Source organism: Gallinula chloropus, assembly GCF_964237585.1.
Source record: "Gallinula chloropus genome assembly, chromosome: 2".
Lineage (NCBI taxonomy): Eukaryota > Metazoa > Chordata > Aves > Gruiformes > Rallidae > Gallinula > Gallinula chloropus.
In genome coordinates this window covers 10798862-10813471 of record NC_140086.1, presented here as the reverse complement: position 1 = coordinate 10813471, position 14610 = coordinate 10798862, and the positions used below count along the sequence as shown (strand labels likewise).

Here is a 14610-nt window from a genome sequence, read left to right as displayed (position 1 = left end):
GTTATTTTCCTCAATCCACGTTCATCCTTACCTCATTGCTTAAGCGAAGTATCCCTTGGCAGGTTTCTGCAGCCAGAGTTCTGCGCTGACTTGATCTAACGAGTGGCTGGGGAAAACCTCTGCTAACGCTCCCAAACAAAACTCAACCTTCATCTTCCTTCTAAAAAATCCCAACACTCACGCTTTTTTTTCTCTACTGCAACAGCCGCCAATACCAAAAGAAAACAAGAAGCAAACCAGTAATATTTAAGTTCAGGCATGTGCTTGCTTTGCACGCTAATCTTTAAGGCACCAGGGCAGTAAAGCTTTTCGTAGCTAACTCAACACAAGAGCAAAGTCCCACAATTAAAAGACCAGATTACATGCATACCACTGCCTCTAGCTCCCGCGGATTTGGGCGGGTGGTACTGCCCATTCCCTGATGCTCTGCCTCAAAGGAAGAAAGAAAACCGAAGCCCAGCCGAAGGAAAAAGAACCCGAAGGCGGTGTGTGTGGTGGTTGGGGGGATGATTTACCTCTTCCAGCAGCGTGACCGTATTTCTGCAGTTCTGCAACCGGGTGGTGAAGCTGGACGTGGTCGGGGAGTTGTAATCCTCTGTGGTCTCGGCGATGAACTCCGAAACGGTGATCTGGTCCGGCATGATCCTACCCCACCGGTAAAGCCCAGGAGGAGCCGAGCACACAGATCCGGGGGAAGGGGAAGCCAAGTTTTTGGAGAAAGGTATGGGGGGGGGGGAAATAAACAAGCAAAAAAAAAAAAAAAAAAAGAGGAGAGGGAAGATGTTAACAGCCAGCAGAGACCCGCAGCATCAAAGCAGCGGAGCCGCAGAGACAGGCTGAGGCTTCGCCCTCCACATCCAGCCTCCCCCGTCCGCCCCCTCCTCCTCCCGGGCAGGAGGTGAGGGGGAGAGGCCCCCACACACACGGCGCCCCTCACACGGCACCCTGCGCCGCTCGGCTCCCTCGGCTGGCTGCGGCCCCCCGACGGCTGCGGGGACGGGGCCGCCTCTGAGGAGCCCGGCCCCGCCGCCGGCGCTGAGGGGAGGGAGAGCGGGAGGGGAGAGGAGCGGCGCCCGCCAGCCCCCACCCCGCCGCCGGGCTCAGCCCCTTTCCCCACCCGCCGCCGACCCCCCTCACGCCCCTCGCCTTAACCGCCGCTCCCGCCCGCCGCCAAGTTGAGCACTAACTTGTGCGGGCTCCGGCTGCGCCCCCCGGCCGGGGTGAGAGAGGGGAAGGGCCGGGGGAGGCGGCGGGGGCGGCGGCTAGCCGGGGCTGGCGGGAGCTCCCGCCGCCGCTGACAGTCACCCGGTGACTGACACACGCTGCCCAGCGCCCGCCTGCAGCCGTTACGTGGGGGCCAACGAGGAAGTGCTCTGCGCAGGCGCCGGCCGCCCGCTTCCACCCTTCCCCCTCCCCCGGCGGCGGCCCCGCCCCCTCTCCCGGCCTCGCGCACCCCGCTCCGCGCGCGCGGGGGGTGCGTGGAGGGGGAGGGGCTGTGCCTCTGGCTTTAGCTGTCTTTCACCCTAAAACAGCGCTTTTTCTTGGGACGCGCAAGGCCGGGCCGGAGGATAGGGTGGGGGGTGCTGGGTTCCAGCTCTGTCCCCGGCCGGCGCACCGAGCTCGCTGGTACCCGCAGCCGGGGGGCAGCAGCGAGCCCGGGGCGGGCGGGTGGGCCTCAGCCCGAGTGGAGGCCGAGGGCGAGTCTCGCCGCATCCCTCCTTTCAGCCCCTCTCCGCCGGTCGCGGCCCCTCCGCTGTGTTCGCGCCTTCATGAGCTTTCTGTGACGTAAATTAAGGCACCGCGTTGCGTACCGCCAGGGCTGACATCACGTGTAAGCACTCTACGGAGATTCCCACCCTCCTCCGGTAATTTTTAAGAAGGCCCGCTGCGTCCCAGTGACACCCGTGAAGCCGCAGCATCTCTCCCCTGGCCCGTTCCCCATGGGAACGGAGGAGAGACAGATGCGTCCAAGGGGCTGCAGCCCAGCTCACCGCTGAGCACTGGAGAGTGGCACTGGCCTGACACCCTCCCTGCATCCCCTGTTCCTGCCCGCCCGTTGTGGTGCTTCCCAGGCCCACATCCTCTCCAAGCAGAAGTCCTGAATAAGTCTCCTGTGAGGGCAGGACAAGGGTCAGTGGCCTCAAGTTGGAGCATGGGAAGTTCCGCACCAACATGCGGAAGAACGTTTTCACAGTGAGGGTGACAGAGCCCTGGGACAGGCTGCCCAGGGGGGTTGGAAGTCTCCTCTGGAGATATTCAAGACCTGTCTGGATGCCTATTGGTGCGACCTGTCCTAGGGAACCTGCTTTGACAGGGGGTGTTGGACTTGGTGATCTCTGGAGGTCCCTTCCAACCTCTACAATTCTATGAATCTGTGAAAATACCCTTTATCTGGTGTAACCAAGACTTGACAGACAGCACTAATGAGTTTGAGGGGTTTTTTTCCTGGCTTTTTTTTTTTTTTTTTTTAAAGCTTAGATTTTGGGGCCCATATGTGCCATTCTAAAGAAGGTTAGGTCCCAGGAGACTTGAGTAATTATGGTCATCTGCTGTTTCAGGCTGATTTATTTAGTCACACCATGTTTTCCTGCCCTTTGTGTTGGGATTGTCTCCACAGATGCTGGGAAATTGAGGGATGGTAAATATTCTCAAATCCGAACTATTGAGAATGAACAATATTATATGGATATATCAGTTTAAAAGGATTTAATGCCCTGTATTACAAATTAGGCTTCAGCATACTGTTTGTATGTAGTTCTTAGAAAATGCCTGTACAACTCAAAAATAGTTGAAAATACCAGCAAAAGGCTGCGATGCCCGAGTAAAAAACAAGATACGTGGTTTGTGTATACCCATAACAAATTATTTGCATGCAGTTCTGCCAGCAAAAATATGATCAATACTCCTGAGAAATGGTCCTGCCCAAACACGTTTCTTTGATTTCATTGCCTTAGCAGAAGCCTTCCGTACGGCCATGTGATTGCTGCTGCTGCTGCTGCTTCATGTGATCCGGCTTTCCGGCAGAAAGCTGCGGGATCGTACAGATGATTGTTAAACGTCATGAGTCTCTGAAAGGTAGAGTAGGCAAGAGGAGGAGGAGGAAGCCAAGAAAAGAACCGCGTGGGAGTTGCACTGAAAAATGGATTTGGGAAAGTGGAAAAAAAAATAAAAAAAGCAGCGCTGAAGAAGAGACTGGAGGGGTAGGAAGAAAATCAATTGAGGATTGTGTTCGTAAGAGCAGTGGAGGAGGACAAGAGATCAAGAAGATAAAAATGGCTTGTGGCATCACAAGCAGTTTGGAAAGGAGAGTGAAGGTGTGTCTGGGGGTTTGAGCCAGGGAAGAGCTGTTAGAAGCACCAAAAGGGGCTGTTTCAATGTGCCTGCATGGAAACTGGAGGGGTGAGGGTCTGGAGTACAGCCTGAGGGCCAAACAGGACCTCAGTGGTTGTCCCCTGTAATTTCCTGCAGATCATCAATCACGGGCTGTCCCACGGCTCTTCCTGAGCCAGACCTACAGTCTGCAGTCAGCTGCCATACTCATGTTAGAAGAAGACCTGATGCCTCTCTAGCAGATTTCAAGTGAGGATAAATCCATTGCATTGATGGGTAAACCAGTTTAATTGATTGAGTGTGCACACTGTTATAGTTGAATTGTTCCTCTTCAGACTGTAGTTACTGAGCTTGTGAACAAGTCTTTACATTGTAAATTAACTTCGTTAGCTATCCTAAACTGATCCTACCCTAAAGAGTATGGACATATTGATGCAGAGATATTTTTTTTTTAAATACTACTTAGGGAAAATTTAAATCACAGAATTAGAAAGCATGTTCAACAAAGAAAGGGAGGAGATGGGCCAGGGAAATTGGAGCAGTGAAGAGTAACAGTAGCTGAGATTCTGTTCATCCTCATCAGGGGAAAAAAAGGTCCTTTACATTAAAATATTGGATGTATAAAAAAATAGAATAAATAAAGGAGAATACTGGGAAACAGACACAACTGTGTCAGGCCTAAAGATTAAAAAGATCAGTAGCTACCAATCATAGTTACCTATTGGTCTGGGGTTTTTTGACAGTTCTTAAATTGTTAACTTTAATAAAGATAATGTGATGCTGCATTTTGCAGCTTTGAAGCAGCATTTCCTCTTCCCCTATACAAATACTAGTAGATAAAAGAACCCTGTGGGCATGACCTCTTTAGGCTTGGATTATCTTCACCTGAACTCACTGGAAAGAAGATTAGTTAATTAATATGATATTAATAAAATAAATGATAAAACTTGCCAGTAAAAATGTGCTTACATTTTAACTAGTCTAATTATGTAACTGTTTCAGATTGCTTTTAATGGATTTCAGATTTAACCATGTTTCCTGTTTTGAATTGCGATCAGTATCTGAGGTTCACTTCTAAATCTGTAAGATGCACCTCTCTACAAATTGTCACTAACTGAAGTCACTGTTTCACTTCACAAATGTCAAAGAATAGTCAGCAGAGTGTGAAAGTTACATTTCACAGCGTCTGCTGTAACGCTATCTTAGTCTGTGCTAGATCCTGGGGGTGGCTGTGCCGCAGCCTTTCTCTCATGTACAACTTGCCAGTAGAAGCCAAGCTTATCTCACTCCTCTTGGTATTCTGATGTGAAATGCGTCTCTGTGTCCTACCAGGGACAAGCTGGGTGCAAAGAGTCCAAGCAGCCCTGGAAAGCACACTCCTTACTGATGCTATCACGGAAGTCATGATTTATTGCTATCCCACCCAGTGATTCAGCCTACTAATCCATTTGATTCCACATCCTTTTTTTATCACGATTGCCAACAGGAGAGTTAATTACAGCAAGCTGATAATATTTCTGTGATATTGGTGATAGTCACCATGCTTGGGGAGAGGCTAAGGAACATAGCAACGACAGTGCAAAATACTGACACAGGTATTGTGCAATAAGGTGAAGAGCAAGCCTGGTGTTTTTCATTGTAGAGCACTCTAGTCATCTTGTATTTAGATTGAGATCATCAGTTCATTCACAAGCACCAAGCAGTAGTCATCAGGTGATGATGACTCTTGTCATCATTGCAAACTTTCAAACACAGATGTGTGCCAGAGGTGAAGAGCTACATTGCACTTGCATTGCTCTTTGTGACATCAATTAACTGTTTAAACCATGCAGGAGTGAGGTAGAGAATAGCAAGATTATCTTTCCACTATAGATACAGAGACCATATACAGGAGGCTGTGGCCCTGCTGTCCAGAAGCAGGGCTGTATTTTTGGCTCGAGATATGCAAAGTCAGCTCTTGAGGGTATCAACACCTCAGCTCTGCTGAAGATCTCCCCTGGGATATGATTACGCTGCCCTAAAGAGAGCAGCCCCAGGACCACCCCAGGCCACGCTTGCCTGCTGCACAGACAGAGAGCTCACAAATGCAAACTCAGGTGTGGTTGCTGCTTGGTTTTTGGAAACAAGCTTAACCCAGGTCCCTGGCACTGCACCAAATGCGCTGTCAAGCATGCTCAGACAAGCTGCCTCCGGGGCCATTTGCAACCTGTCAGTGTGGCGGCAAGTGAGTTGTTAGCTGAAGAAGGAAATCACTGTGCACATGGCTACTGTGCAGATGATTCTTCTTGATTAGCGTAGACGTAGTCATGCCAGGATCTCACGTGTCAAATTTGTGGGGTTTTTTCTTCCCAAATATGGAAGAGATGCTGCCACTTTGCAAATAAGGGTTTACACCTACTCTCGTTTCTTTACTTTCAAGGTTCCCATCTTGGCTATTACTGCTCATAAAAATGGTGTAGATCAGGCGTTAGTGTTTAATTAAAACATCAAATCATTGAAATGCACATGCTATTGTTAGTAAACTATATAGTTGTTCTTTTTATGCTCCTTAGAATCTTCCCAAACATGGGGAGTATCACCAGCTCAGCAGCAAATAGCAACAGAACTAGTGGCATGCTAAAACTCATCAGGAAAATATCCTTAGGCTATGTTGCTCTACTATACTGCTATTCTGAATAAATTTGTGGTTTGGTGTTACATTCATCCATCTCAGCTAAACACAGCAGTCAGCATTCCTTTCCACCCTCCTTCCTATCCTAACCCACTGTACGGGAGTGCTGTGTGGCATAAGGCAGCCATGGCATTTGATCCCTTATAAAGTTGGTCTGAGATTGCTTGAAAAAGCATACATATGGTAAATTGCTGTTTCTACATTTTTAGAATTTAATTTTCAGACAACTTCTGACAAAATTAATGGGGAATACTTATTTAAATTTATGGCCATAAGTAGTAGAATGTCCACAAATATATCTGAACATCAGTTCTTCTCATATGAGTTGGCTTAGAGGATACTAGGAGCTTCAAAACAAGACTCTCAGCAGGGTGATTTTGGCTTTTGGTTTTTGGAATATCTCATGAGCTAAAACTCGGTAAAATATATACATATTTTTCAATGGAACTCACATAGTTTTGTTTTGAATAACAAAACCACCCCATTTATGTAAGGACACATAATGTCATCACTTTCTACTTCAGCAAGTGAAGGTTTGGTCAGAAGGAATTTCAGAAGTGTCCTCTTCAGAGGACAGTCCCATCAGCTGACTGAGCCTTGTACGAGATGTAACAGCTATGTATTTTAACCTGCAGCATGTTTACACTGTTAATATCACATAAGTGCATGATGTACTCACAGGAAAAGGCAAAGTTTATTTTAATCATTGGAGCCTACATCACACATTGTGACTGGTGCTAATTTGCTTCAAGGGAACTTACATGGTAAACTGCAAAGTGTTGCTGTTTGCAAAAGGAGGTTTGACATTTGCAAAAACACGTCTATGAAGTGACCCTGTTATGGGGACAGAATAACCAGGTAACTTTCCACCCCCCAAAAAAAGATGTTCTTATCTACATCATATCACTGTACATGCAGAAAACCAAAACCTAAGTCCAGCAAACATGCTGATTGCAATGTTGTATTTTTAAGCTAAGTAACTGCCAGTCTGGCTTATGGACTGACTACTTGAGCTGCATCAACAATTTCTGTTGCTGCTGTGACTGTTTGCAATACAAGAATCAGCTGATTTCAATTTTAATACTGGCATCACTGAGCATTTGTCTTCATTTGGTATTTAAAATTAGATAAGAAAACATAAGGAACTGTCTCAGAAACTACAGTGTTAGCTTAAAAGCCTTTTAGCACTAGGAATAGTGCCTTAAACAAAAGGGTCTTTTTGCATTCTTTCAATATTAATATGATAGCAAAAAGAGGGCCCATTGTGCTCTCATAAATGACATTTTGGTAGCATTAAGATTGTGCATTTTTAACACTATGTGTACCAAACGAAAAAGATTTCAGCCAAAACATCGGAAACACCCTGCTGAATGATACATTTTGCATCTTACATACTTGAATGTCCTGTACAAGGAGCTTGACTGAATGATAGGTAAGATCAAATGGCCACCTCAAAGGACAGCTGAAAATAACAGTGCTGGAAATGAAGTGCAGCATTGAGTTACACAAGATTAAGCTGACTAATCTGCTGATTCAAGTTTGCCTTTGTTTTTTTGGTTTTGTCATGCAAGATCAAGAGTCAGGCAGGCAAACACAGGAATAGCATTCCAGGCTCACAGCAACAACAACCAACGGGCTGTTCCCCTGCAACCTCTGCATCCGCCAAGGAGAGAAACAGCCACACTAACTGGAGCAGGAGGCAGCAGGCTAAGGATAGGGCAGGCATGCCCTTTTTTTTGCTGCAGGTGTGCTGAATTTGGTATTCTTATTGCCCCAGAGATGTTTTTGTTAGAGATGCTCATTCAAGGAACCTTACTCTAGTTTATAGGAAATGTGATACTGTGTGTTGGGAGAGATCAAGTTCAAATAGAGTCCTTAAAACAGCTACAGAATAGAAAAACCTAGCAGTGTGTTCTTCTCTAAGGGCTGTATTTAGGAGAGCCTGAAGATATCAAACTTTTATGAATGCTGATGAATAAGAAAACTGTCAGAGGAGCCTCGGCAAATTTAACCCTTGCCTATGGTGCAAATGTGAGCCTGCTCACATTCCTCACTGAGACAGGGGTGCAAAGCCTGCTCACCCCATGGGAGCTGCTCTCCCACCAACGCCGAGTCGGTGAGGGTGAGGACCAGCATCAGGAAAACCTGTGTGTGGTTATCCCTGTATTCCTGACCCTGAGCAAATCCTTGGAGGATTGTTGGGGAGGGCACGGCAGACACATTAGCATGAGAGCAGATCATGCCAGAGGGATTGCAAAGCACAAGACAAAGCCAATACATCATGGCAGGGTACTCTGATTGAAACAAGAGAAAGAAGAGTCCTTTTGAAGCAGGAATCAGCAGTAGCTGAATACATTTGGTTGGGTTTTTTTGAGTATGAGAAATGGCAATGACTAAAATCAGAGAGTGATACTGCAGAAATGAACATGTTGCAGGGCAGCTGGCATAGCAGGCTCTCCAAAATAAAAAGAGAATGAAATAAAGCCTCAGTGCGCACTGCAAACATTTCAATATTTTCACTTTCCCTCAGCAAACGATATGGCTGTGTCATTATCCAGGCACATCTCTGGTTCTACCTAAGCTGCTAAATGTATGCTGACGGCAGCATGAGTCTTGCCTGCAATGAAACTGAGGCCAAAATGAACCTGGGAAGCTGTTTGAGAACAAAGTCAAGGCCCTGTAGGCTGGGATGATGCCCTTGAGCTGCCACTCACGGCTGTGGCATGGCATTTGATATCTGTGGGTATCGTTTCTCTATCTGCGCAATGCAGACTATTTTATTTATTGGGCTTTTCCAGCTGTAGCAGAACTAAATGTTTTCATACTACATTTTATTTTAAGATTTTAAAAAAATATTTGAAGAATTAGGAGGGCTCTCAGGCCAAACAATTTTATCAACATTTTATTGGATAAACAAAAAGGATTGACAGGTAAATGAACAGGTAGCTTTCTACTAGTTGTTCATGATGTAAAAATATGAAGCAGAAAGATCTGGTTTAATGAGGGCTTTTTTTCTCCTCTCTGTTACAAATTTATTAACGTTAGAGCAGCATTTAGTAGAAGAAGAGGGACTGAGACCCCATCATGCTGAACAGGTACATGGAATTTTTTTGAGGCTTTACGCAAGCTTTTCTAAGACACAGTTTGCAGATATACATGTGTGTGGGCCTAGTGAGTTGAAGTTCAAAAGCTGGCTTATAGTGTTGACTGAGCATACTTATTTTTTTCTTAATTTCCTAAACAGCATCTCATTAAGTGCTGGAAATAAATCTGCTGATGTTGGATGGATGTTATATTTAAGGCCCTTGCAACCACTGTACTTACTAGCACATCTGCATTTCCTTTATATAAACTGTAGGACATTAAGTAATTTGATGTGTATCTGCTTTAGACCTCAAAGGCTTGTCATCAAGCAAAAATTACTCAAATTTAAAATTAGAGCCTTAAGGTTTTATTGAAATAGACATTTGAATGTTGTGGTTGTGAGGTTCCTTTAAAAACCAGGACAGCAACCATCTGGAAGCTTTCGGAAACTGGTCTTGCTGCATGGACCTAATCCCCAATGGGTCAGTGTTCACATGGTGCTAAATGAAATAAAGAGGTTTGGAATTTCAGTCTAGAAGTCCATCACAGCAGCCTCTCTCTCTGACTAGTTATTTGCTTCTACTTTTAACCACTGAAATTGAGCTTGCTGACTCCTAAGTTAACTGGCTCTCTACTGACTACATTAGAGGGCCATTGCCTGCTCACCTGTCCTGCCTCTGACGATTTTTTAATGCATTACTGATCCCAGCAAATTTGAGAGGGAGGCAGGAAAGGTGTCAAAATTCTTCAGTTCCTATAAGTTTTGTGGGGGAAAAAATGAGCAGAGGAAAAAGATGTTTATTGCCCCTATGGGCCAAAAAACTTCATCCTCATCTTGCTCTTTATTGAGAGAAATAGTGTAGGAGAAAGATCCTGTAAGGGTCCAGTCATGGTAAAAGTTTACTGATATTTTGCTGCAGTCAAGACCCAAATCCATAGGAAATACGATTTTCATAATTTTAATCTCACCACAACTTAATTGCTTGTTGATGATTATGTTTTATTTTATCCTCCAAGAAAATCTACGAGCAATAGGACATAAAAGCCTAAGTTCTGTTTCAAAATTAAATAGAAATATCCAGCTTAATAGCTTCATACTTTTCAAAAGATGATTGTTTGACTTCTGAACTCTTGCTTATTTAAGGCATCGTGGACTTAAAAAGGAAAAATATGCGTAGCCATGTGACAAAGCAAATGCACCAAAGGAAGATTTATTTGGGTTTCAGATCAGCAGCAGTGATTCACCCCTTTTGGCTGGGCTGGAGTGCAGTATGGTCAACCAGTTCCCCCAGGAGGAAGAAAAGATTAAAAAGTCCCACACTGGCAGGGAGCAGCAACCTGTGCCAGCATAGCTCCAGCCAGTGCACCAGGTACAAAGAAAACTTCAGCCTTAACCGTCAGTGTTGTTGTTGTAAGGGATTCAAGTCAGGCAATCCAAATGTAGCTTTTAGTGGTTCAATGGAACAAAGTAAAAACTTTAAAACAAGAGCACTTGCCATCCAGAGACTGAATAAACAAAAGCATATTTAGACAACTGTGTGCTATTCAGCACTTTGCATCACGAGAAGAAGAGTCTCTCCTCCTTTAAGCCCCCGCAAAAATCTGGCCATATATTTTTCAGGCTGATCTCAGAGATTTGTTTTTTTCAAAGTTAAAACAACATTAGTTACCAGATCTAGATGAATTGAAGAAAGTTACAACTGTCCTTTTTATATCCTGCCCCCCCCATCCAGATTTAAAATCTATGAAAGCAAAGCAAAATTCATAATAAACATTAGTGTTTGTTACAGTACTTGCTCAGGCAGTCAATGCTTTGTAAAGATTTACTGATTTATTTGGGATATGATCCTTGGAAGCATCTATAGGTTAGAATTTCTCTGAAAAACACCCACTGTATTAAAGTCCAAAGCAGCATCACAGAGAGAAAAAACCCAACCCAACAAAAAAACTACTGGCAAGTATTGCAATTGATAAAACCACTTTCCTTCGGTACAATTTTTTCAAGGATTCTGGTCTGCTTTCTTGCACTTTAAACCAGTTATTTATATTTATGTCTTTATTCTTTCTTACCGATTCCATAGCGAATCTCTTGAAGAAAAACTTGAAAGCCTGGAAGCTGAAGATCTCATGTCTCATCTGTCACAACCAGAAACCTACCTAGATGAGGAGAAAAGATAAAGTAAGTAAAACTGACCAAAGCTATGGGACTGACAAGATCACTTATTCAGTCAAATTGGAACAATGTCCATTAATTCTACAGTGAGGGCAATTTATCATACATTATTTGATTACTGCATTTGATGTTGTGAATTTCATTATGGTAAACAGATCCATTAGAAATCCCCTGAAAATAGCACTTAGTTAAAAATGACTACATTGAGAGTTACATTTAGCTGACTCAAAAACTCATTGTCTAACTAAATGTGGCAACTACTCACTAAGCTGCACCGAGTGCCGAGCTGGTAACATCACTTGTCTAAGTTGTCTGACACTTCAGAAGACCCTGTTTTCAGATATAACTTCAGTCTAACCATTCAGGCTGAAAATTTCCATGTCAGGTGTATGCACCAGACTGATCTTTTTTGGAAGATGGATATACAATTTGAAGGATAAAGAGACTGGGAGAAAGAAGTGGCCTGACAGGGAAGAATCATGCGTGTAGAAGAGGAGGGTGTGGGGAGACGGTCAAACCAGGACATGGATGAGTGGTTTCACAGTTTTTCATGACTTCTCCGCCATTACCTTGCATGCTATTTCCAGTTTATGACTTGCATTACTGCAGAGAAGGGAAGGTGATAGAGATGATGCAGGGCCTCCGGAGGATGTGGAAAGAACTGGGGCATACCTTTGACTTTGAGTCCTGTTGGGCTGATGTCCATGATAGGCCCAAAGGGACAAGGTGGAAAAAGGATTGACCAGGACTTGAAGCCAGATGTTGGCGCTGGGAAGGAGAAGGCTACCCAGAAGATATTGCCTTTAAAGATGATGTGGTAAACCAAAGAGAACGGGACAAGCAACATGAGGCAGAGATGTGGACCAGGTAGGCAGGCAGAATGGAAGATGTGAAAAGGACCCATAAGGATGAGACTGGGATCAAACAGAGGGCCAAGGCAGAAGGGGAGCATGAGGGAGGCCACTTCCAGATCACACCTTTTGCTTGTCCAGTCTGCCTGTTTTCATTTGAGCATGCCACTCAATTCCATAAGGAAAAACCCCTCCTCTATGAGGGGTTTTTTTTAACCTTCGCTCCAAGAGAAGTCTTGTTACTTCTGGTGACCTATTTCCCCAGATACTGCTGTAGTTTGTTTATGGCTTTTATCCTGTTTCTTTTATGCTTCCAAATATGTCGTGTTGGTCTGGAGGTTTGCCAACCCTTAGCAGTAAATATAACAGAATAGTCCCTCTCTCCAAGACACTTGGGATTCAATTACAAATTGTGACGTGGAAGTTTTTGAATGGGATGTTAATATATCTCTTCTCCTTTAGCCCTTAGGATACTTTCAGGTCACATTGTCAGGGGCTCTTTTACCCATTAGGAAGGCTAGACATCTCTGTAACCAGCAGAATTAAGATTTTTATGTCCTGGCTGGAAAGGATCTGAAATGGTATGGCATCAGCTTGGCAGTATGGGAGAAGAAATGATTACAGACTCTGTCCATGAGGTGTGTCCTTTGATATGAAGGCAAGGGTGTAAGAGATGTATCTATCTTAAATCAAGAATATTATGCTTGAATATCATGTTACATGAAGCAAAAAGCTGTTAGAAGACCTGAGTGCTGCACTGGTTTTCATGGGCTGGAAAAGGCTTCCACCAGCAGACAACCAAGTACCACAGTTTTACAACAAAGCCACAGCCATGGGCAACCCCAATTTGGCTCAAGCTACAATGATATGGCTGCTTGTTGTTTACCTTTGCAGCACATCTGTTCCTCTTAATGATATTTTCCATCTCCTTTAGGTCACCTTCATGATTATAGGTTTCTGCTATTCAAATCAAAGCAAAAATAAAGCAATACATAATGTCTCATTGCATCCTAAATTGAATGCTGACCTAAGTTCACAAGTAACTACGATTTACATTAGATTATGTTTGAATTAAAGGTACTTTATTTTCCATAAGTCCAAAACATTACAGAATCTCCTTACATCTTCAATAATGAGCTGCTGAATGCTATTTACCCATTTGCTATAGACATCAATGCCAGCACTTATGGGTACATCTGAGTGGTTCAGGATGAATCTATTTCCTTCCTAGTTGTCCTACTCATTTCTGGGCCTCTCAGTACTACAGGAACCAGCAAATAAAATTGAATATGAAAGAAATCCAGAAAAAAAAATATCAAGTAGTTTGAAGTTATCAGGACTGATTGATGAGAAACAACACTGAGAAGGAAACTTGTGGCACTCCTAGAGAGAAGAAAGATGGCCCAGTGAATAAGGCGCTTATGTGGGTTCAACACCTTGACTTGGTGACCTTGGTCTAGTTATTAGAGCATCATTCAGATGGCAAATTTCTTGGGCCTTACATCCCTGTGAGTATTTTGTCAGGGTAAAGAGTCTTTTGAGGCCAAATACAGCTTTTATGAAACTTTTGACCCAAGGACAGTAGTAGAATTTGGGCTGTGTCAAAATGGTATCTTCCTTCTCTTTCTCATGCCCTCAAAAAAAAGAACGGTGTTTCCCATCATCCTTCCCCATGTGATGGTAACACTATCGGATTCATCTGAAGTTTTTATATATGAGAGTATGTGAGTGGGAATAGGAAATATAAACCCCCAGAACAGATAGACATCCACAAAAAGCAGGGAAGCGTGATTGCTTTTTACCTAGGGATATCTACACCTGAAAAGAGAAGGACTAGTTGGGATGTAAGTACGAAAGAGGCCTAACTGGGAACAGGGTGACATTGGTGACAGCTGGGTAATGACTCAATACAATATAATAATACAATAGAAAATTCTCCCAGCCCTCAGATGAGGAAAGCATTTGTTCTTGTGCGTGATTACAAACACTTACAATCATACTGAATTAATTGGTGCAATCTAAGTGCTTGACTAACCCTAGATCTTAACTGATAAGGATAATGAGTTGAATCCCCATCTTTTTAGGCTTTTAGAACTTGTTAAATAGCGTGGAAAGTCAACGGATTGTCAGGAATCGAATATAAAAATCACCACTATTGGATAATAGTCAAGAAGAAAATATTTTGCTGGGATTTTGCAGAGCAGAGAAAAAGATTTTTGCACTCTTAATTTTCCTGAACTTGATAGTGCTTAAGCTCTGTGTGATTTCATGCATAAATTATTTAATGACCTATTTTGGTTTGCTTTTTGGGTTTTTTGTATTTCATAGTAGAATACACAACCTAGCAGCAATAATATAAATATATATTTTGCATGTCTAATGAATATTTTAGGAAAAATATTAAGCAGCCAATTTTCATGTATGCTTGAACTGGATTTAACCTAACCAGAAAAACTCAAACAAGCAAAAGTTAATATTGTTTCTACAGTCACTGATGTAAC

At 43.7% G+C, this 14610-nt stretch overlaps 1 protein-coding gene across 2 annotated transcripts in view; it reads right to left on the bottom strand.

The window, feature by feature from the left end:
- The window catches only part of ASAP1 (ArfGAP with SH3 domain, ankyrin repeat and PH domain 1), a gene marked incomplete at its 5' end in the record, with an annotated part of 135605 nt that extends 124391 nt beyond the window's left edge, over positions 1 to 11214 (bottom strand). For both annotated transcript variants that reach the window (XM_084280031.1, XM_084280032.1), the window contains 2 exons: positions 516 to 645; positions 11156 to 11214. In XM_084280031.1, the coding sequence (XP_084136157.1) occupies positions 516 to 645; positions 11156 to 11214 (189 nt within the window). The remainder of the gene's footprint in view (positions 1 to 515; positions 646 to 11155) is intronic.
- Positions 11215 to 14610: the final 3396 nt, after the last annotated feature.